This window comes from Urocitellus parryii, chromosome 11, assembly GCF_045843805.1.
Source record: "Urocitellus parryii isolate mUroPar1 chromosome 11, mUroPar1.hap1, whole genome shotgun sequence".
NCBI classification, from domain to species: domain Eukaryota; kingdom Metazoa; phylum Chordata; class Mammalia; order Rodentia; family Sciuridae; genus Urocitellus; species Urocitellus parryii.
Genome location: NC_135541.1, coordinates 109,774,262 through 109,795,653, shown reverse-complemented (window position 1 = coordinate 109,795,653; position 21,392 = coordinate 109,774,262). Strand labels below are relative to the sequence as shown.

Sequence of the window (21,392 nt, the reverse complement as noted above, 5' to 3'; positions counted from 1 at the left end):
GAGGAGAGACTATCCGCACAACAGAGGTTCGTGTCACTGCTGAGAATCCCGAGTGAGGGCCAACAGAGCCTCCTCCAGGCTCAGCTGAGAAGCAGCAGCTTGACACTTCTCATCTGCTGCCCAAGCACTCCCAATCCCAAGGATTGCACAGAGCTCAAAACCCCATGTGCTGACCCTTTGGGATGTGACATGTTAGTGTCTATCTTGGAAAGATGTGGCTAGGTCACACTTCCTATAGCATTTTCCAAAGTGGCACTGTTATATGGGTCTCTTTTTTTTTTTTTTTTTTTTTTTAGGGTTGGCTCATGATCTACTGCGGACCCATTCCAATGGGTACACAAAGGAAAAAAAAAAAAAAAAAAAAGCAGAATCAGAGCTGAGTTCCCCTTTAAAAAGCCAAACACCTACATCTAGGAGGAGGCTCCCCTACCTGAGAGCCCTGGCCCTACGGGGTTCCCACGGCGGGAACCCTCAGGTCTCAAGGTTAGTTACAGGGCAGCCAGGTAGGGTAAGGCTGGCTGTAGGTGACTGGAGGATGGGCGATGTAGTAGTTGTTGAAGTTGCCATCGCTGACGTAAGGAGCTGGCTGGTAGTAACAGGTGACGTTGGTGGCGTTGGGGATGATGTTCTGTTCTGCCAGCACGCGCAAGGCCAGGAGAGAGATGAGGTTCAGGGTCTGCCTGCGTTCGTGGCCCATGAGGCACACGGTGCTCTCGTTCACCACCCTGCGAAGGATCATGAGGTAGTCGTACTTGCTTCTCTCTTCTTCGGCGAAGTGGTTTTGAAGGTAGGTCTCCAACTTCCTTTGCTGTTCGAGGATGTCCGGGAAGTCAATGAAAAACCTGGAGCACATGTAACGCTCCAGAGTTTTGATCTCCTCCTGGTCCGTGGGCCTGAAGTCCCGCACGAGAAGGTTGCTGTACTTCAGAAGTCCCCCGCCTCGGATTTCTTCTGGGTTCTTGGTGGCGATCAGTCTGTTCTGCAGATGGTCGAAGGCTTCCTCAAAGTCCCCGTACACGCTCTCCCCGATCACGGTGGGGTGGAAGTGCTCAGAGATGGGGTTACTGGAGCAATCGTAGAAGAAAAGCAAAGAATCCAGGATGATTTGGAAAGAGTCCACACTGAACTCAAACTGACGCCGGATGGAGTCGACAAACTTGAGCTCCACGTTCCTCCCGTTCTTGTTGGAGAGGGAAATCAGGCTCCAGCGGTCTGTGTCCGTGCAGACCTTCACCAGCTTCTGCACATAGGCCTCCTTGAGGGTGACGGGGCTGATCTTGAGCTTGTTCACGCCCTCGGGCAGGAAGTTCAGGAGGGAACACAGGACCACGTCTCTGACCAGCTGAAATTCTGCCTCGGTGGGGAGAGCCACGTGGAAGATCAGGTCCAGGTCTTTGCAACCCAAGCCGTTGTCCTTGACCAAGACGTGTCCAGCGGCAGAGCCGTTCAGCCGGACGTCCTGCACTTTGATGCCTGCCTCCTCCAGCCGGCTGCGGACGGTCTGGACGATGTCCTTGAGGGTTATCTCCAAGGTCGGAAAGTTGCCTCGTCCGTGGATGGGCACGACCTCAGTCAGGACCTCGTGCAGCCGGCTGACCTGATCCCAGTTCAGCACGCTGAAGGACACGCACTCCCTGGTACTGCTGCTGTCCTCGGCCATCGTGGGGGGGATGTTCTGGCCGGGGAAGCTGAAAGCGAGGGGTGAGAAACAGTTAGGATTCACCTTAACACGGCAGAGCATCTCAAAGCGCTCACAGATACCGATTCACATTCTCCTCTGACACTGCGATGGATCGCACCCGACTCTGTGGCTGTGAGCCACTGGGATGAAATGAATTTAAAAATATGTCAAGAATGGTACCTACACGGAATGAGGACAAATGCACAGACTCCATCCTATACCAATCTGCACGATGCCATCACCTTGTCTGGTGTGGGTTTCTAGTTTTGCTGCTGCTGTTTTGCTAGTTTTGTCTGTGTGGGGGTGGGAGGTGCTAGGTTTGTGTGAAGAAAAGCTCAGACAAACTGAGTAAACCCAAGTAAACAAAACACAACAGTCTTCAATAAGGAGCCTGTAAGACAAAAAAAAAAAAAAAAAAAAAAAAAAAAAGTGCATGTTTGGCTAATTTTCCCTGGTTTCTGTGAAAGTTATCTCTCTTGCTTTGGGTTCCTAACCACATCTTGAACTGGTTGATATATAAACTGTACAGAACACCCACACAGAACACACAAACAAACAAACACACACACACACACACACACACACGCCCACATGCATAGAGTCTTCACCCCATGAAAAGACAACAGTCTCAACTCTGGATTACAACCTCACCAAAAAGTGGGAGTCTGACCATTCTCTGCTACAACAAAGCACACTTCCTTAGCAAGATTCCCATGTTCCTTTCACTTAAGGGAGCAGCCTGTCCTATAACAAATTCTTCCGTCATCCAGGACAGATCTGAGGAGTCCTTTCAAGGGCAAAATTTCTGGTCAGTCAGAGGTCAACTACGTACTGGAAACCATATCCTTCCCCTAAGGATGCTCAGCATGGGACATGGCAAACACCCTCTGGGCAGTGGGATCATTCAACTGTATTTTGAAAAAGAGCACCTTGAAACTCTGCGAAAAGAACAAAGTATTATCACTGAGTAATGTGAGGAAAACATCGCTTCTCACACGGCACTTGCCAGAACCACAAAGTTTCCAAAGTAATTTTCAACTGTGTCGCACTTTGCAAAGAAAGGAGACACCCATGACAGGTCCCTGGAAATCCTAATGTATACAATCCTGATATACAGAAACAAACACGCATGGGTTAAAAAGCCAGAGAGCCTGTGGACTCCTGTGAGGAGGTGGTTAGCTAGATGAGGAAAAAAGCTGAAACAGAGGGTGTCCCAGGGCTATCCTCAGATTTCCCAAGAATAGCTTTCCCACCCTGCTCTTTCTGACTCCCCCCCACACACACACACACAAAATCCACCCCAGGGCAGTTTCACTATCTGGAAGCTGCTGCTTTTGAATGTGCATCGGCGGGCATCCTCCTGGTTCCAACATGGATTTCTGGCCTTGCCCAGGTGCCAGGGATTCCCCAGGGTTGTCACTCAGTGTCCATGCACTGCCAGGCACACAGAGGAGAGCCCCCAGGAACTCCCCCTATCATGAAGTAAATGTAACATGAAGGCAGAAGAGAGAATGTCCCTTGACCGGGGTGAACAGGAAGGCCACAAGAGAGTTCATTTCCAGGGACGGGACACAAGCCAACAAGGAAGGCAAATGAGCTTCCAGCTGGGGCCGAGGACGGAAAGCAGCTCGCCGCAGCTAGAAATGGCAAGTGTCCAGTGGCCCCACGAGCCACTCTTCAGGCCAGATCATGGTGGCCCTTTAGGATCTGAGTTAAGGGATAAGGAATCCACTGAGCTGATAATGGGGAGCTTGACCACAAGAGCAGAGCAGGCTCCAGGCAGACCCTAGAGGGTTCTTGCTTGAGACAGAAGAACAAGTTTGATGCCAAGAAGATACAAGTTTACCTCCAGCTTCTTTGAACAGCTTTATAAAGCTCCAGGCTATTCAGATCCTCCTACCAAGGCGCTACTAAGTTAGAGGTACCAAGCAAAGTCTGTGATAGAATACTTAACGGCTAGTACGGCTGGAACTTGGTTTCAAGCTAGATTTGGGATAGTTGTGTTCTCTTTTCTCCGTGTTCTCTGTATACTCAGTTGTGGCCCTTTTATGATAGCATGCAACACGCCTGTGCCTCAAATGAGTCAAATGCTTACACGAAGGCAGGGTTCAGGCCTTGGTTTGAGACACAGCTAGACTCTCCATGATTTGGTGACATGTGTTGGCACTACAGAAATACTGCCTGCTTTACACTGTTATCTTGTTGGGTGTTGGACGTTCACATGTATCCTACAGGTATGAGAGGTGTACTGCAGGTATCATATGGCTGAGAAACTACAATACTATCACTTAACAATTGAAGAAAACCTTTAGGAAGAACCTTGGTAATTTTGCAGAGAATTTTAGGAATGACTTTTGACTCATATCTTTTTTAAAAGATATTGTTAAAAAAAAAATAAAGAGGTCATGTAGGGCTAAAGTCAGAACTTGTTCTAGAACATGTTCTCAAACTGAGAGGAGAGCATCTGAGACCAGAGAGGATCTAAAACCTAAAACTCTCTTTAGGGGTAAAAGGAACATGTGTAATTTTCATATATTTAAAAATCTGTGACGTTTTAGTAAATTCAAAGTCAGGATCTGTTTTGAGACTGAGATTTTGCAAGGTTCAAATGAGAAGAGGGACAATAATAGCCAGGAAAAAGTTAGGAAACATGTATACTACTGGCCTGTAAGAGGCATCCTAAGGCCAGAATGACCACACCGCATGTTATCAGCACAAAAAGAGAAGTTGTTAGGACAGAACTTTAAAAATCTAGACATAAAATCAAATACAGGAGGAGGTTGAAAATAACATGAAGGAGGTATTTCAAAACAGGGAAGGAAAAACAAATCCCCAGATATCTGAATGGGTCATCTAAAGTTAAACGAGAAAAAATAAAGGTGACTCCCTCTCTCAAGCCAAACGAGGATACAGATGGTTAAATCAAAGACTTAGGTATAAAAGGATGAAGTTCTGAGAGTACTGGGGAAATAAAAACACATAGACCTACATATGCATTCACAGAGTTGGCAGTCCTTTCTAAATTGGCAAATAAAATCTAAAAGCCACAAAAACTGATAGATTTGACAATATAAAAAATAAGTGTCCTGACGGTAAAAAACACCATAAAGAAGCTAGATAACATGTCTAGGAAAATATTTTTAAAGTTAGGCAAAATATTCATTTCCTCAGAAACTCCTACATGTGAGAAATACTGGAATCCAACAGATGAGGGACAAAGAACATGAACAGTGACTCAAACACATAGTATCTTCAACCTTACTTAAGGTATGGGTAAACTAAAACCCTAATTATCATTTTCATCTATCATATTGGCAAAGATCATTAAGTCTGACATGTGGGAAAGCAGACACCTCCAGCCTACTGCCCAGAGGTTCTCTGGAAAGAATGCGAAACTTCAGTGGACATACTCTTTGATGAAGCAATTCTACATCAACTAAGACTACTTTGAACTCTATCCTCTGAGTATGCTTGCAAGTATGCACAGAGATATTCACTGGAGAATTATTTAGAAAGCTGCAAGTTATTCATCAATAAAAGATGGTTAAATGATTTGATGCACACGCACCACTGTAAACAAACATGTGCATTGTTCAAAAGAATAGTAGCTGCTCTATCTCCACGAACGTGAAACACTCAAGGCTCATGAATAGAAAAGCAAGTACAAGTATGTGCACAAGTTTGTGCTTATACAAGCACATAAAATCTCTGCAAAGATATAAACTCAGTCTACATGAAATGCCACCAATAGTTTGGGAGATAGAGGAAAAAAAATTATTTTGTACCCTTTGAATTTGGAGCCTATATGATGAAAAATTAAAATATCAGAAGGGAAATTCCAAAAATTTCCCTTCTAGCCATTTCTACCTTATTTCATTTATTCAGTCCCCAGCCTATCCCCACTATTCCCATATCCATGGACCAAAAGTCACACTTGGAAGCTCTCCTGCCAGCCCAGAAATGTTGATCTCCACAGGTGTGGCAAGAATAGGGACTATTTTTCCTCTGGAAGGTCTTTCAGTCAAGTTTAAAAAAAAATACTTTAAAAAAGTATCCATTGTTTATTTTTTCAAAAAACCAAAACTCAACATAATGAGTAAGCCCTCTCGTCTAACCCTTCTACATTATCCAATGATGCCTTCCACTTTCACAGAACTGCTATTCTTACTTCAAACATATTATAACTCCCCTTGTGATATTGTTATGTGGATGACTGGCTACATTTGCAAGAACTTTAATAAATACAATAAATACTTTCCAGGAATCCAAGGTGCCGGTAGTTGGCATCTTCCATGCCAACTTCTCCCATACATGGTGAATAATGGAGTTAACTTTTTTTTGGGGGGGAAAAAAAGGAGTCCATACAAAAGCACAGTGTGGCATATGGACAATGGCCAAGTCATGGTCTAGTTTTTAATTCTCTCAATTTATTGTAATTTAGGCATAGAGAAGCTGAACCAATTGAAGAAATGAGTTTAGACCAGGTTCATATTAAAATCTTAATTCCTTAGAAAAACCCTAAAATAAGCACTTTGTATCTATTAAAGAGAAATTCTTCATTTCCACTCAACCCAATGATTTCAAATACCACAAGTACATTTTCAAATTACTTAGACAAACACTGGTCTTACAAAAATAAAATCCAAGTTATAAGGCCCTTAGTGCTTATATAATACACGCTGGAGCTTCGTTGAACAGTTTTAGTTTTAATTATCCACTTTAAATCAACATTGATATAATCCCCACATAAAAGAATCACATGAAACACACATTCCCAACTCCTGAAAGGCCCTGGTTAAAGGCCAATCCCAGTTAGCAGAACTGAACAAAATAGTGGCTAGAAAAACAAATTAATTTAAAGTCTAATAAATTCAGACCAGTATTTCAGATGAAGATCCGCTGTGGTTTTGCACAGAAGTTGGCAAAGGTGGAAACCACACTTGTCATTGATTTTGCAAATCCAGGTACTTCAGAGAAGCTAGAACAACCAGCTGCCTACTCCGTTCATGCTAGTTAATCTTCTGCAAGGTTTTGACTCCTGATGAACAACTATCTTAGGAACCCTTGGGTTCCCTGTTATCTGGCTGTAGCAGAAATGCAGAATACACACACATCAGAAGAAAACAGGTTTGCAGAAAGAGCAGCAAAAGTGGACAGGAAGAGAAAAACTAGGCCAGAAGGTTAAACTAAGCTCCCCGAGCACAAGGCGGACGTCAAACTTAATATTTCCTACTGCTTGGGACAGAGCTGTGCAAGGCAGGTTGATCTAAAAGCCTATGTTTTGTGCCTCAGTAGGGGAGAAAAGCTATTTCTATTCTGCAACATAGCTTATGTAGATCCTTGGACCGCCAATTAACTCCAGAAACAAGGGTGACAGAGACTACAAAGTCGCAAGGGGACTCAGGTGGGCATGAGTGACAGGCAGATGCACCAGTTGGAGATAAGACTACTGCTGACATTGATTCCTCTCTTCTGTGCCTGGCATTAGACATGGAAATCATACAAAGGGTCTGGGCACATGTGGAGACACACCTACGCAGTTAAAGATGGAATATTTAAGTCTGTCATATTTAACGTGAAAGCTATAGAAGTGATTGTCCAAAGTTCAGGGAAACTGAGGCTTAAGTGGAGGCTCTAAGGTACTGAAGCCCTCCATGTAGCCCAGAGGCAACTGCGCAGCACCCTCTGCTTCTGCCCCTACTGCAGGTTTAAAAAGAAACACACACACACATTTCAACATTCCTTTGGTAACAAAATTTCCTTTCACTATTCTGGATATGACCTCAAAAATGTGGATCTTCCTAGATCAGGGCAGGAGCCATCCATGGGCAGTGGACTAAGCCTGGACACAGACTCCAGTGTAAGGAACATCTGTGTGTAGAACAAGGACACCTGCCAGCCCTGACTCCTGGCCCAGAGGGACTCAGGTGCCTGTGGGTCTTCCCCCACCTCTTCGACACAGATTCCTCTCCCCATGTGCAACAGAAGATGCTTTGGGCAACAAAAGATTATTTCGTTGCATATAAAAAGCTAGAGAATTTAAGCAGAAGAAAGAATGGTTGGCAATGGACTTCATCATAACCTTGCTTGACTTTCCTTAGTGACTTTCCTTAGAGAATGGGTGGTACATCTCCAGGCCTATTTCTATTTCTACTTCTTCTTCTTTTTTTTTTTTTTTTTTTTTTGGACTAGGGATTGAACTCAGGGGCCCTCAACCACTGAGCCACAACCCCAGCCCTTTTTTGTATTTTATTCAGACAGGGTCTCACTGAGTTGCTTAGGGGCCTCACTAAGTTGCTAAGGCTGGCTTTGAACTAACTCCTGATCCTCCTGCCTCTGTCTCCTGAGCCACCAGGATTATAGGTGTGCCCAGGCCTATTTCTTATTCACTTATAAAATGAAGCATGTAGAGGGGTGTAGGAAAGCAAACTACTGAATGAGCCACTTCACATGGATTCTCATTTAATCCCCAAAAGGAGTGAGTATGAGGAAGCTACAACTGTTCCTTTTGAACAAATTGATAAGGTTCAGAAGAGACAGAGTGTATTGACTCCAGGTCCTCGGCTCCAGACCACTCTTGAAAATGGTGACTCCCTCTACCAAGCCCTGGTGCCATGGTGGGTGGGAGGTGGGGAGAGGCTAGTGAGAACATCACAAACCCTCATGTGCACTGGAGGACCAGTTCTTGCCACTACTAAAGCAGTCTTTTGTAGAACAAAGATCTTATTGGACCCGAATCAAAACAAGAAAAAGCAAACTTCTGTGAACTAGGACTGTGGTACTTCACCATTCCTACCTCCACTGCCCACGTGGAAGACAGCCAAGCTTGAGTCAGCCGCCCTCCGTTCCTTGCTTTTGTGCAGATTCTAGTGAAGCAAGGAACACCCTGGTGGTTTAGAGGTGGCCCTCAGAGAGACCCCAGGGGAGATAACTTGTGGGCAGTGGTGTCTGAGACATCCCACTTCTCAATAGGGCTACGTATTGGTTGTTTCATAATATAAACATCTTCTAGTTCTGCCCACATCCTTTCTCACAGGGTAAATTTTACCACTTCCCCAGAAGCTCCCCATCAGGTACTGGCAAAGGCAGGGCCCTCCAGAGGTGCTTTGCATAGCGGAAGCCATGCCAGGGGACACCCAAGTGAGATTTAATGTCCGGCCACTAAGCTGTATTTGATAGCATTCCAGGTACACAGTGAGACAGTGCTGTCAGGACTCGATCTAGATCAGTCCATTTTGTTTCTACAGAAGTTCAGTAAAGGAAAAGTCATTATCCCTTCCTTGACAGATGAGGAAACTGGGAACAAAGAAGATAGGCAAATTGTGAACTGCCCAGGACGCACGGCTGGTAAATGGCAGAGATAGGATTTGAGGCTGCTAGAAGGTCGTCAGCTTTGGCAGGTATATATTCAGAGAGGAGGGAGGATTTTCAGAAGAGCTGGTTGCTCAGGCATTCGTAGAAGGAGATGGAAATAAACAGAAGTAAAATAGGAAGATGATTTAATAAGATGGTAGGGCAGAAGTTTGCTAGATAGGCTAAGCTGTCCTGAGTGGAGTGGGGCGGGAGCAGGTGCTACAGGCAGGGAAGCACTTGGAAGTGAAGTATCTAACAGCCCTCAGAACAGAAACTGGCAGTCTCACAGATCTGGGGTTATATCTAGCCTGCTTGGAGCCATCAGAATTGAAATTAAGGACAGACCTGCTACTTGTTAATGGTAATGTTTGTTTTAAAGGAACAATGGCTGCAAGATGAAGGCCTCCCAACTTTTAAGGGAACTCCACAATGCTGGCTGGGTTGCAGGGCGGGAATGATTTTTGAGAAAGCAAGCCCACAAGAGAGAGAAGCCCAAAGTGGAAGGAGTCAGTTGGTCAGCTTGCCTGAGAAGCACTGAGAGGAAAAAAAAAAATTCCTGGCACAATAGAGAGGTTTTTAGGAATGGAATGATTCTGATTCTGATACCTAAGGTACATGCTTTGTTCACAGAATAAAGGAATGGCTCCTGGGATTCGCTCTGGTGGCTGGAAGATCAGGAGTGTTGATCTGATGATAAAGCAACAGAACAGGACACTCCCTGCAGACCAGAGGGTAACTCTGTTAGATCAAAGAGCCTGGTAACTCAAGGGGAGCTACAGAGAAGAGGGAGGTAAATTTGCAGGGACTCACAGGACTCTAAGGATGGCCCAGGAAGGATTGCTGGGACAACACTGAAGTCAGAAACAGCCCTGGACAGACAAACTTGAAAATGCCAAACCTGGGAAGGGACACCTGTCACTTTCCCCACCTGCTTACAGTTTGACAGGCTGATTCTTTCTCAGGAGAGAAAGGTCATACACTTGGATGACCACCGACATCAGGACACACTACTTCACATATACAACGGCAGGTAAATTGGCAAAAAGGAGAAAAACTCGGGTGAATATGTATGCAGTGTTCAGAAGAGAAATCTTCCCTATTCCTCGAATTCTTTGGAGGTGAAGAGCAGAAATGATCAAGGACCAGGGCAGGCAGAGGACACCTTTTGTCCACCTGCAGCCAGCCCCTTGGTCAGGCCTGGCCCCACTATTAGAGAGGTGGGGGTCACATGCCAGAGATTCCTCCACAGCCCCCAAACACCCTAAAAAGTTACAGATAGCTGGGTGCAGTGGCGCATGCCTATAATCCCAGTAACTGAGGATGCCAAGGCAGGAGGATCACAGATTCAAGGCCAGCTTAAAGCAATTTAATGAGACTCTGCCTCAAAATAAAAAGGGATGTGGATGTAGCTCGGGGGTAAAATGCCCCTGGGTTCAATCCCCAGTACAAAATAATAATAATAATAATAATAATAATAATAATAATAATAATAATAAAGTTATAGGTAACAGAGGCACTCACGTGTGTTTTATGTGCATGGAATAAGTCTCTGGATGACAGATGGTCCAAAGCAATAGAACCACATAAAACGTTGTTTTATTTTTGAAAAAGACAATAGAATATATTCTATGTTAATTTTTCCTCCAGAGGTTATTTTTACGATTGTCCCATTCAAATACCCACAACCCACTCTCCCTCAGCTCATGCCCATGCCACAAAGCTGTGCCCAGAGAAAACATTTCTAAGCTGGTGACATACAGAGCCTCCCAGATGGTCTCTTCTCCCTCTCAGCTCCATCCCATTCAGCTGGAGGCCTCAGTCTATTTTCTCAGGGTTATCAGCAGACTCCCAGTCACTTCACCCTGATGTTTACTAGAGTCAGAAAGAATTGGTTAGATTCCCACGGCAGAGTCCTGGACTGAAACCAAGGCAGGGTGTGCTGCCTCGCTAGCTCTGCCCTGGACCTTCCGAGTCTGGGGAACCTTCACAGAGTCTCACTTCCCACTGATGCCCACACCTACTCTGCATGGTTATCAGTGACGGGGCTGTCCATAGACACCACCCAAAGACGACTCCAAACAGAAACTGTCTTCACCACTTTCAAAATAGGATGCCTAAGCAAGTGTGGGCGGAGAGATAACGCTGGAAGAACTAATGCTGGGGCTGCAAAATAGCACAAAGCAGAATCAAAACACTGGCCCAGATAGTCCAACGGGGATGTTTCAGAAGTGCAAATACTGAAAGGGACATCTTAAAGCTGTTGCAAATGTAAATAGCAACAAGGTCAGAACACAGGCATCTTATTTTTTTCCCTCCCATATACAAATTGAACAGGAAATAACCTTTGCTGCTATCTGGTACTCCCCAACATTTATTTTCTTTCTTTTTTTTTTTTTTTTTTTTGGACCAGGGATTGAACTAAAGAGCACTTAAGCACTGAGCAACATCCAAAGTGCCATATGTATATATATATATGTGTGTGTGTGTGTGTGTGTGTGTGTGTGTGTGTGTGTGTGTGTATGAGAGAGAGAGAGAGAGAGACTGACTCACTAAGTTGCTGAGTCTGGCTTTGAACCTGCGAGCCTCCTGCCTCAGCCTCTTGAGTCTCTAGAATCCCAGGCATGCACCACCATGCCTGGCACTACCCAACATTTCTCAATCAGAGATGTTACTGGTCTGAATTCATTTGAAGAGCTCCTCAGATCTGGCCTTTTTATTTCAGAGATGGACTAGACTGAGAAAAATAGGAGGTTCCTAGAGACTGTTTACTGCACCGATGACCAAGTCATAATCCACAGGGTGTGAGAGCTAACAGCCTTCAGGGTTTATCAGAGGTTGCTTCCACAGGCTTTTTTTTTTTTTTTTACCATCTAACTCTCCAGCTTAGAACTTTGAATGGTTGTCAGTTGTTCAACACAAAGACTTCAGTCAGCTAAAAGTTCTGTCCAGTCACTAAGCAGCCTCCCTGGGCTTTATCAGGAAAGGGACAAGCAATGCTTAGATCCTCAAATGTAGCACTTATCACAGTCAGACACACATAGAAATGCATTCACAAATATCTAAGCGTGAGCTGGCCTTGGTTTCATTGCAGATGCTAATTACACAAACAGTCCGTTCAGTTTTGTTGCATGAGGGGTTTGAGAGTAGCAGATATTTGATTTCTATGTACTGCCCATGGCAGCAGCCTGAGTGAAATATTGACCCTCTGACATTAAAATAGTGCTAGGTAATAGAAATTAGGGTGGGATTAAAGTGAAGGAGCAAGAACACATATGAGGTACCTATCTGTACCCATGACACATAAGGTGGTCAAATAACTTCATCTTTGGTATCCCTATATCTGTGGAGGCGTACAACCCATGAATATAGTTCCCTGGGGTGACTGTCATTCAAAAGGCCTTATTCAAGTAATTAATTAACAATGTTGTCACTAGATAGCTCATAAATACCTTTGACCTAAAAGTTACTCCCTCTTGAATATTCATTCAAATTTTAATTGTCAGTAGACTCTTGGTAAAATTGAGTTGTTGATAAATTGAGCCCTGATCCTTTACCATTCTCAAAAGATTTTATGTGCTGTTCTGTGAAAGTCTCTTTCCTAATGGTTATTCTCTAAGAAATCTAAGAAAACAAGGAGGGCTCTGGACTAGGACTCAAACATCCTGTGCTTTGGTATCCAGTATGACTCCTGGGGTGAATGATTATTGGAACATCAACTGAATCTCCTCTCATTCTTTTAATCACCTGAATATCTACTGTGTCCTGAGTCCTAGGAGCTTATGCTACCTCAGAAAGCAAGAAACTCAGCACCACATAAAAACAAAATAGAGATATTGTGTCCACCTAAAACTAAAAAATAAATAAGAAACAAAGATCCCTGCTTTATAGAGCTAATATTCTAGTTCCCACTCTTCTTCCAGTAGCTTAGGTTAACTATTGCTTCCCAAACATGTAAACCCAGAATGTAAGGAATGTAAGAGTGAAACTTTTTTTGGGGGGGAGGGGGTACCAGGAATTGAAGCCAGGGACACTTAACCACTGAACCACATCCCCAGCCCCCACCCCCACCCCACCCCACCCCTTTTTTTTTTTTAAATTTTGAGACAGGCTCTTGCTAAGTTGCTGAGGCTGCCTTTGAATCTGCAATCCTCCTTCCTAGCCTCCCAAGCAGCTGGGATTACAGGTGGCACCACCGTGCCCATCAAGAGTGAAACATTTTTGCAAATGGTCCAGACCAACACTATCCAATACAGTAGCCATGAGCCACGTGTGGATCTTGAGCACTTAAAATGGGGCAAGTCCAAACAGAAGTGTGCTTGCAAGTGCAAAACACACACTGGATTTCAAGAACTCAGTATGAAGAAAGGAAATGTTAAATATGTCCCTTATATTTTATATAAATTACATATTAAAATAATTCTATTTGACATGGTGGGATAAACCTTAAATTAATTTTACTTATATTTACTCTTGTATATGACTACTAAAGAGTTAATTGTGCCTTCCGCATTTCTATCAGGCAGCCCTGGTCCAGTCTATTGTCTTTACTGTAATCAAGAAACTGAAGCCTGAAAAAGTAAAGACTCCATCAGGACCAGAATCCAGGTCTCCCCGCAATGAAGCAGCTTGAGAGGCAGAGAGGAGGTGAATATAAAGAGGATGAAGGACCCAAACATGGGACCCATCTGCACAGCTGGTGTCTAGCTGAGCAACATTTGGTAAGCACCTAGAGCCATAGCAGGAGCCTAATTAGTGTCTGCTTCACCTCTTCTTCTGCTCAATCTTCCTATTGCAGCCCCATGTGGTTATTCCATGTAAAAGACAGAACTACCCAAGACCACACAGGATTAGATCACAGCAGTAGTCCTGGTGCCCATCCTGAAATGTGACAAGCCGAGCAGGGCTCAGCAAACTATGTTTGGAGTGCAGGATGGGCAGCCAGGCAGGCAAAGGGTGACTTCTTCCATCTTGAAAAGGCTAAGCTGGTTGAGAGAAGCTTAGGGCAACATGAAGCAAGGTTCACATTGGCAAGGTGATGGCAAGGGTGATTCAAGATCTAGCTCTTAAAGGGAGGTTTTCTCCAGATCTCTTGCAGAGGGTAAAGATGGAGACAGATATAGGACTTTGGGTACTCATTCAATTAAAGGTTAAATTTTAAAAACTAGAAAGTACTGTGCAAGGAAAAACTACGAAGTACTGAAGAGGAGAGGTGTGGGACAGGAGGACTCTAAGACAGGACAAAGATCAGTCAGAAACCTGTGCAAGGAGCCCAAAGCTGGATTAAAATAAAGTATGGTGAGAAAGCAGTTGTATTCACTTGGTCAAGTATCTGAGTACTTACTCCACAAAAAAAAGACAGGTCCGCTGAGAAGACTTGTGCAAAGGAGGCCAAGAATAGTCAGAAAGGGACAGATCCTTGGGAGGGAGTCTGGGATGTCAGAGCTAACAGCAGGTCCTAGGAGCTCTTACGCTGGCATTCCAGGTACAGGCGAACGCGGAATTGGCCAGAGGCGACACACTGTTGCTTTCACTGAGCTGCTGTCTACAGGCCCCTAAACCAGGTCAGTGATGACAGCGGGAAACAAAAAATAAAAGAATCAGCAGAACCAGCAACTGAGCGGACATGGAGAGAGAAAGGCTGATCGAGCCCTGTGGGGCTGGTGTTGGGAGGGTGGGAAGTGTGGAAAGTGCTTAAGGGCACCAAACTGGAGTGGCTTAGGAGTTGCAGCTGCACCCTGAGGCCCCCATTTAAAAGAAGACCCTGAGATTTGCCCTGCATTTGAGGTCAGGAGCTTTTAATCCAGAAAGCAGCATTCAGCGCCTTGGCCACCAGGAGGGAACCCACTCTCCATTTTTGCAAGGAATGCCAGCTGACCTTCACCAGAATGTGTATCCACACAAAAGGAGTGCATCCTGGGTGTAAGGCCACCTTCTCAACAAGCAAAAGGGACTCTGCTACTGAGCACAGAGCCCACATGCCAGGGGCTGAGAAACTGAGAAAACTGAGTTCTTAAAAACAGTGTTTTAAGAGGCCAACCCAATTCCCCTGAATCCAGAGCAATTCCCCAGGCTTTTTTATACACAGTTCCCTTGGTCTCCTAAGTACCTGGCATGAGGCGCTACCCAGGAAGCACTTAACTACTTACTGACTCAATCACTGTTATCCAAGAAATGAGCACTCTACGCAGTTTAGTGACCAAGACTCTTAAACGCTCTGGAACTAAAAAACATCCTACTGGGAGAGTTGCTTAACATCAGCAATTATTTCTTCATATTGGTTTTTTCCTGTTGTTCCAAGAAGTTCTGCAAACAGTTCTAGAACGAGCCACAGGGGCCAGCTGAACAAATTCTATTAATTCGAAACAATTCATAAAGTTTACTAACATAGGTTATATAAAGATGCTTCTTTTATAAACCATTTACATTCTAAATATAGGCTTCTTTATAATGTATGTAGTAAAAAAAAAAAAAAAAAAAAAAAGTTGGAGAAACCTTAGGTCCTGGAAATGTTATTAAGAATCAGCTCTACTGATATGTCCAAGTAACTTTAAACACACTCTCACATCTTTGAAGGAGCTGGCTTCACCATAATAGGATTTGTGCTAATTTAATGTACCACGGTTAAAACGCCAAGATGTTAGAAGGCATTTTTCTATATTGCCATTTACCTTAGTGGCAATGAGAAAAAGGAGCACAACTTATCGATTCAGAGTAATGTCTTAGCCCAAGTAGTACCTCAGACTCTGCCTTGCTCCCTCTTAACCCCCAAACATCCACACCTGCTCACAAAATAACAGATACCATCCAGAGGCAGATAGGAGACCAAGAAACCCCAACAAAAGTTTAACTTAACTCAGGCACCTAGTTTGGGGCTTCCTGGTAATGCAAAATTATTTAACACATCTATTCAGAGCTCTCAAGTTGGCCTTTAGTGGCTCAATCCACAAATACAACATATCAAAGAGGAAAGATGAAGACAAGGTACTACTCACTGGAGCAGGAGAAAAAAAAAAAAAAGTTTTCCAATTTTGTATCAAATGTGTCCGGTTAATGGTACTGTGAGAACAAGGGCACCACAGTCCACTTTTAAGTTATCTTTATTGCTGAGCTGTTCCTTGGACTTTCAGAAGTAGGAGGAATTCTCTGTTCTCTGATGGGCAGTGCAAGATGTACATAATCTGCCCTGGCCTTGAACAATGGGGGATGTGGGCTAAGTGTGTGCACTACTGGGAGATAGGGGTAGGTGGGGGAGGCCGCTTAAGTCTGAAGACATTAAGTAGGGAGAGCCCCTGGTGCTGGACTAAGTCATACTAATTCTGACCAATAGGCCCAGAGCCAAATCCTTTCCTTCAGAGTTACAGGAATTTAATCTCTGGATACAAGGCAGGTATTGTAGGAGAAACAGCATGAAGAGTGTGGCTGTTAGTTCTATGTAACACACTAAAGTAACTTAAAAAGTTATGAACTTTTGTTTGGTAACAATATAGGAGTATCCTAGCAGGAAAAAAACAAAAATTTAAACTTTGATGTTTTATGGGACACTCCTTGCAGCTACCTGAACAATTATATACAATATACCAAACCTTCTTTCTAAAAACTTATTGAGAATATATGTACTCTAAAGCTATGGGCTACTTTAAGAGACAAGGTTTCATTTATCTGAATTAAGAGCTGACTCCAGAGATACTAAGTTTACCATTTTCCTAAGCAAGAATGTCAAAGAATAGAACCCATGCTGGTCCAGCTCCCACAGCTTTCCAGAAAGCCAAGTCAGCATTGCTAAGCCCCACCCACTTCAACTGCAGGGTCTAAAGGGACAGATCTCAATCCCTCAATAATACCTCTGGGGATTTAAGGCACAGTACAATTCTTGGTAAGCTCTCCTACTACCCTATCCGCAGCCTGGCTTGCTTCCTGGCTTGCTGCCTTGCCGAGTTATTCAGGTTGAAAGGTTGGTGTGGCCAACAATGGCCACCCTCATCCCACTGCAAGGCAGCTGGGGCAGACGGTGGGTCTTTTTTAGAAGGATTTAATAATCCTAACTTTATTTCCTAGGATGATTCAGTCTCCTAATCCTTCTACCAAATATTTGTCACAATGCAAAGGATTGCATACACTGTCTTGATAAAAGTTTACTGTAAGAGCACTTTACCTACTTCATCGTACGAATGTGATACCTCCATCTTAAAAAAATAATAATAATTACTATAAAAGGGGCTGGGGTTGTGGCTCAGTGGTAGCGCGCTTGCCTAGCATGCGTGAAGCACTGGGCTCGATTATCAGCACCACATTCAAATAAATAAAATAAAGGTCTATCAATAACTAATTTTAAAAAATTAAAAAGGAAGCAGGTTCCCCTTAAGACAAGGAATTAGGGCCCTGCAGAAGACTTCCTCTGCACAAAAAAATAAAAATAAAAGTAAAAATTTAAAAAAAAAAAAGCACAACCAGCGGGCTGAAATGGTCCACCTCTAACAGTTGCAATGTCTTGCTTTCTCAAGGGAAACTCGCCAAGCATCGCCCCTGGAGTCCTCCCTCTCTTGGACAAGGGCACCCTTCGGTTTCCTCGCCCGCCGGCGTGTTCCGTTTAGGTACACAGGCTACCAACCTGTGCTCTTCAAATTCCTCGTCCTCCTCCTACTCCCCTCCCACTCGGCTCCTCCTGCCTGGCGACTTGTGCGAAAGGGTTTCGTGAATGCGACACCTCCAGGGACAGCCGCGCCTCGGTGCCACCGTCGGCACCGCTATCCGAGTCAACTGACTCGCCATGGCTTTTAGCCTAGGCGGTAAGCAAGTTTCATTCCCAAAAGGGGAGGAACCAGGTTTCACAGACACCGTATTCTCGAGAACTTTCGGAGAGACGCGCGGTGCCCAAGTCACTCGCTCGGATCCCTTGGCTGCTTTCGCGGTGTCCACATTCAAGTGGGATGAGTCCAAGAACATTTAAGGAAGGATCTCTGACCTTTCCTTGAAACTCAGGCCTTGGAACCGAGCCTAGGAAGCACCCCTCCCCTGCCCGGCCAGATGCAAGTCCCAGACCGCTGCGTCTCCAACTGCGCCTCTTAAAACCGCCGGATTCGAATTCACTCTCGGCCGACGGCTCCGAGGAGGCGTACGAGTCCGCGGGAACACAGAGGCAAGCCCGAGGGAGCGCTAGCACGCCAAGGGTGGTAGGGGGCGTTGTCTGATCTTGGCCAGGAAGGAGCTGAAGGCGCCCATCATTTGCTCCTTAGCCGCTCCGCCTGCGCCGGGCCAGCGCGCAGCCCGCGGGACTCCTGGAGCAGGAACTTGCTAAAGTTTGCCAAGCCCCGGGGCGCAGTCTCGGAAAAGTTTTAGCGCTCTCTCGGAGCTTTTCTGGCTCTTGGGAGCGCGGTGCGTAAAGGACGGGGCATTCTTCGAGGGAGCAGGAGGGTACAGGAGCTGGGCACCTGTCCGCACCTCCCCTCCTGTCCTGGAGCTTCCCAGCAAGCACCACAAAAATTGGAGCACCGTTGGGTGGGAAAAGACCCTCGAAGCCCGCCGCTGCATCCTAGCACCTTTGGAGGAGGAAACCGTGTACTCACCTGGGAGGTGGAAGAGAAGGCAACAGAGGCTGGTCCTTGGCTTGGGCAGCCCCCCGTAGGAGCGGCGCGGTCACTAGAGCCCCCAGGCAGTGGCACCGAGTGAGCCGTCCAGCCGCCGCCCCCTCCGTTCTTATTCTGCCTGACCACGCCCCCGCCCGCCGCCCCCGCCCCTGCCCCCGCCCCAAGGCCGGCCCTCCCGAGGGAGCCAGTGGCGGGGCGAGGCGGAGCCTGCCCCTCGGGATCCTTCCGCTGGGGCGCTGACGGCAGGGCAGGGCGGACGGAGCCCTCTGATTGGCTGCTCGGCTGAATGGTTGCCGAGAGACGAGTAAATCTTCGGCGGCGGGAAGGGGCGGGGTGGGAAGGGAGGTAGCACCGCGCAGGCGCAATAGAGAGGGGCAGCGTTAACCGGGTTTGAACTTGGTGGTTACCGGACACTTCTCTTTCTGTTGTCCTCTTAATTCTTTTCTGCTGCTATGCCTTTCGTGTAAACCTTCACCTTCCCGCCATGGCTTTTTCTGCGCCTTCGCAGACCTGGGAATTTTCGCACAGCTGCTCCTTGGCTGCAAAAGTAAGGAACGAGCCAGACGCTCAGCCTACCTCCGACGTGTCTGTGAAGTTCGGAAAAAAAACTGCAGAGTTTCTGGGCGCCGGGGAGCTTCATGATTCCCCAAGCAAATTGGCTGGAGGTGAAAAAGTGGTCTTGGGGAAGGCGCGCAGTTGGTGGTTCTTTGGCATCAGGGAGCCACTCACCTGTGTGCAGTTAATGGGGCTTACGAGCCTCAGGGAACCCATCACCAATCCTGGCCACCACCATAGCTTTTGCCCTGCTCAGAATGCCACAGGGCTTAGTCGTGTATGTTATATAACATGCAGGCGGGGCCTGGACATCGTCCATTCATTCCGTAGCAAGGGGTTGACCGCCCAGATTCCGAATTCAGACTAACTTGAGTGGAGATCTTCATTCACCATTTCAACTATCTGTGAGGTCTTGGGCAAGTCATTAACTCTTTATATACTGCCATTTCCTATCTGTAGAATGGAACCAAGAATGAGACAGCTTTGTAGGGTTATATAAGTATTAAGTAAAAAAAAAAAAATACTTGGAAAGGTATTAGTTGGTTAAGTACTTGATATAAAGTGTATATAAGGGCTATTTATGCCCAATAGTAGCCAATGTTGTTGATTACAACTTTTATTTATCTTCTACCAGTGATGTGAGATGGCTGGTTGTTCCAGTATTGGTCCTGTCCAATTTTTAATCTAAAAAGAGGATGCATATTTCATTGTGATCTAAATTTTTCATTTCCCTGATTATTGAGCAACTTTTTAGATGCTTCTTGGCCATTTTGATATGCTTTTAGTGAAGTGTCTGTTCAAAGCTTTTGTGCATTTGTGGAGAGTTGTCTGTCTTAATGACCCCATACCCTGGATGGTTCTTTGTCTAATATATCTATTAAAAATACCTTCTCGAATCTGTGACCTCCTTTTTATTATTTTAATATTGTCTTTTGATGAACCGAAATCCTTAATTTTAAGTAAGTCCAATTTATTGCTCACCTTTTATAACTTGCATTTTGAGTCCTGTTTAAGAAATCCCTGCCTATCCTAAGGTCATAAAGATAATCTGTTTTCTCGTAAAAACTTGTTTTAACTTTTGTTGCCTGTAAAGCTTTGTGCAAGTAACAACCATCCTTTCATAAACTTCCAATCACAAGAAAAAATAATGAAAATAATTACATTGTCTTTTAGACTGCTTCTACTTTTTCATTGCCTCCTGGATGCCATTTGCACAGGTAGCCTCAAGGAAGGGCAGAAATTCTTAATCTAAAATTTGATCTTGCATGTTTTAGTTCCACTTTGGCTTAGATGAAATTTTGTTCAACTCCCTGAAAAAAAAAATTAGATAACTCTGGTGAGGAAGAAGGGAGAACCAAGAAGCAGCAAAGAAATTTCTCATATTCATACATGTGTATTTTTCACTTGCTTCTTTTTTATTCCTGGGGTATTACTTGGCTTTTTAATAATTTTTTTCACCTTTTTTTAAAAAAATATACTGACTTCTCTCTACCTTATAAAACTATGGCATCCTGCAGCTAGAAGAAATCTAGGAAGTTGCCAGGTCCTGCTCATTGGGCATGGAACCAGATATTAAAACTATACTTCCAAGATTGTTGGTGCTTCCTTGCCAGATTCCAATCCTTTGCTATAGCTTATCCAATCAAAATGGTTTAAAGACTTTTGTTGTTGTTGTATTCTTAGTAATTTATTGATTGATGCTTGGGAAAGCTGAAGGAGAGGTACCAGAGGATCAAAATTCATTGATCAAAATTGATCAATTGATCATTGATCAAAATTCATTAAAATGCAAGTTTGCCTTCTTTGTAGCAATGACTCTGAAAAATATTCATGTCTCAATATTTTATTTGAAATCTTATAGTGAAGCAAAGAATTTCTGCTGTTCTTTTGTCAGGCATGAAACACCTTTTGTGAAGTGCTTAGTTTTCCCTTAATTCATCAGTTTCTCAAGTCTTGAATGGTGGATCACCATTATAAATATTTATTCAAAAGCCCTCTGCTAAACATAGTTTTTATATCGATTTCAAGTACAATTTTTATCTGCATATACACAGAGTAGAAGTACACAGCTCATAAAAGCACAGCTCAGTGAATTTTCACAAACTGAACAAACCTGTGTTACTGGCATACAGATCAAGAAACAAAGTAACATCAAAGCATTTGTGGACCTATTTTAAAACCTCCACAGTGGCTTTTCTACATCCTAGTGAGTCTCTGGG

General features: G+C 44.6%; 1 protein-coding gene across 2 annotated transcripts; it reads right to left on the bottom strand.

The window, feature by feature from the left end:
- Positions 1-390: 390 nt before the first annotated feature.
- Positions 391-19,401, bottom strand: Tent5c (terminal nucleotidyltransferase 5C). 2 transcript variants are annotated; one of them, XM_026407301.2, is made up of 2 exons: positions 19,348-19,401; positions 391-1,688 (listed from the first exon to the last, which is right to left on the bottom strand). In XM_026407301.2, the coding sequence occupies exon 2, from the start codon at positions 1,658-1,660 to the stop codon at positions 485-487; it is 1,176 nt and encodes a 391-aa protein (XP_026263086.1). In that variant the 5' UTR covers positions 1,661-1,688; positions 19,348-19,401; the 3' UTR covers positions 391-484. The 2 variants fall into 2 exon arrangements, with proteins under 2 accessions (XP_026263086.1, XP_026263085.1); XM_026407300.2 differs by lacking the exon at positions 19,348-19,401 and adding an exon at positions 18,598-18,677.
- Between the last annotated feature and the right edge of the window lie 1,991 nt (positions 19,402-21,392).

Excerpts from the sequence above, each read along its gene's own strand:
- Tent5c (XM_026407301.2), bottom strand. The coding sequence starts at position 1,660 with ATGGCCGAGGACAGCAGCAGTACCAGGGAGTGCGTGTCCTTCAGCGTG.